General features: G+C 64.2%; 1 protein-coding gene across 1 annotated transcript; it reads left to right on the top strand.

Moving 5' to 3' along the window:
• Window positions 1–373: 373 nt before the first annotated feature.
• Window positions 374–1374, top strand: LOC123254715 (matrix remodeling-associated protein 8-like; the record flags this gene model as incomplete). The annotated part of the gene is made up of 3 exons (XM_044683670.1): window positions 374–397; window positions 780–1079; window positions 1273–1374. Coding segments are annotated over 3 exons (426 nt in total), but the record flags the coding sequence as incomplete, so codon positions are not given.
• Between the last annotated feature and the right edge of the window lie 150 nt (window positions 1375–1524).

The following is a 1524-nucleotide window of genomic DNA, read 5'->3' as shown; positions in this document are numbered from 1 at the left end:
GTCCTTGGCTTGGTGCCGGTCTGGGGCGGGGGGGGGGGAGACAGGCTCTGCTGGAAAAGGGGGACGGGAAGCTCTGGGCATGAGGGCAGGTTTGGATGGAGGCTGGATCTCATCCTGGGGCAAGTCTGGGGAAAAGGCGGCCTGACTGGGTTGGCCTCTAGAATGGGAAAGGAAATCTGGCCAAGGGCTACACTATATCCTGCTGATCTGGCACATTTTTCTCCTCCTCTGGCCCGGGCCCGAGGCCACTCCAGGGAGAGAATGTGGGACCCCGTGACCCCAGAGGCCCCCAGCACGTAGGCTGAGGAGAGGGGGTGTTCAGCCTGGCCACTGCCCCCCCTTATCCCATGATTCTCCCTTTCCTTCCTTCTAGCCTGCAGTGTCCACTTGTTCTCAGGTGAGCGCCCCATTCTCCCACTAGCACACTGGTTTCTGCCCCCCACAGCCCCCCTAGAGCTTCCTCAGCCACAAAAGCCCATCAGTCTCTGGATGGGGAGAAACTTTCCCTCCACATCCTCCCCCCAAGGCCCCTTGGCCTCCCGGGGTATCCCTTCTCCCCTCCTCTCCTGATTGCCCTCTGAGCCCCACTGCAAGCCCTCTCGGGCTCCGACGGCCTCCTGGAGTGGCCTCCCTCCCATACACGCTCTCTCCCGACTGCCCAAGACGCCCCTCCTCTACACCGTCCCAGGCCCATGGGCCCCTCTCCAAATCGCAGAGCATTCTCTACTCGGTCTCCCTGACCCTTCCTCAGTCCAGCTGCCTCTCTCCCGGCCCCACAGCCACATCCCCAGGGTCAGGGGGCAGCACGGTGGTGTCCGAAGCCAGCCTGAGCCAGCCCGCCGGAGCCCGCGCTCTCCTTCGGTGCCAAAGCCTACGCATGGTGTGGACGCAGGACCGCCTGAATGACCGGCAGCGAGTGGTCCACTGGGACCTGAGCGGCGGCCCCGGCAGCCCCTCACGCCGACTCCTGGACATGTATTCTGCCGGGGAGCAGCGCGTCTATGCCTCCAGGGACCGCAGCCGCCTACTCCTGGCGCCCTCGGCCTTCCAGGACGGCAATTTCTCCCTGATCATCCGCTGTAAGAAAGAGACGGGCCGGGTAGCACTGCCCGGGGTGCGGAGGGGGAGTGCAGGGAAGGGAAGACCCTTCCTCATCCAGGGGAGGGGCTGCCCTGCTTCTGTGGGGATGTGGAAGAGAGCTCTTCCTGCTTTGAGCCGTCAGTCCAAGGTCTCTGTCTGTGTTTCCCTCCATCTCTTATCTCTGACCGGCAGCTGTGGAGGAGCAGGACGAAGGCTTGTACACCTGCAACCTTCACCACCACTACTGCCACCTCTACGAGACCCTGGCCATTCGCCTGCAGGTCACCGATGACCGTGAGTTCTGCAGAAGCTTGCCCTGTGGTCCCTCTCCCTGTCCCTTCTGGGGGTGTCCTCGGGGTTCTGGGGGTGTCCTTGGGGCCAGGGCAGGGCCTCGGGGTTCTGGCGGTGTCCTTGGGGGCCGGGGCAGGGCCTCGGGGTTCTGGG

The sequence above is a fragment of the Gracilinanus agilis genome, unplaced genomic scaffold (assembly GCF_016433145.1).
Source record: "Gracilinanus agilis isolate LMUSP501 unplaced genomic scaffold, AgileGrace unplaced_scaffold30610, whole genome shotgun sequence".
Lineage (NCBI taxonomy): Eukaryota > Metazoa > Chordata > Mammalia > Didelphimorphia > Didelphidae > Gracilinanus > Gracilinanus agilis.
Note: the sequence above shows the minus strand (reverse complement) of the source record. Positions and strands in the feature narration are given on the sequence as shown.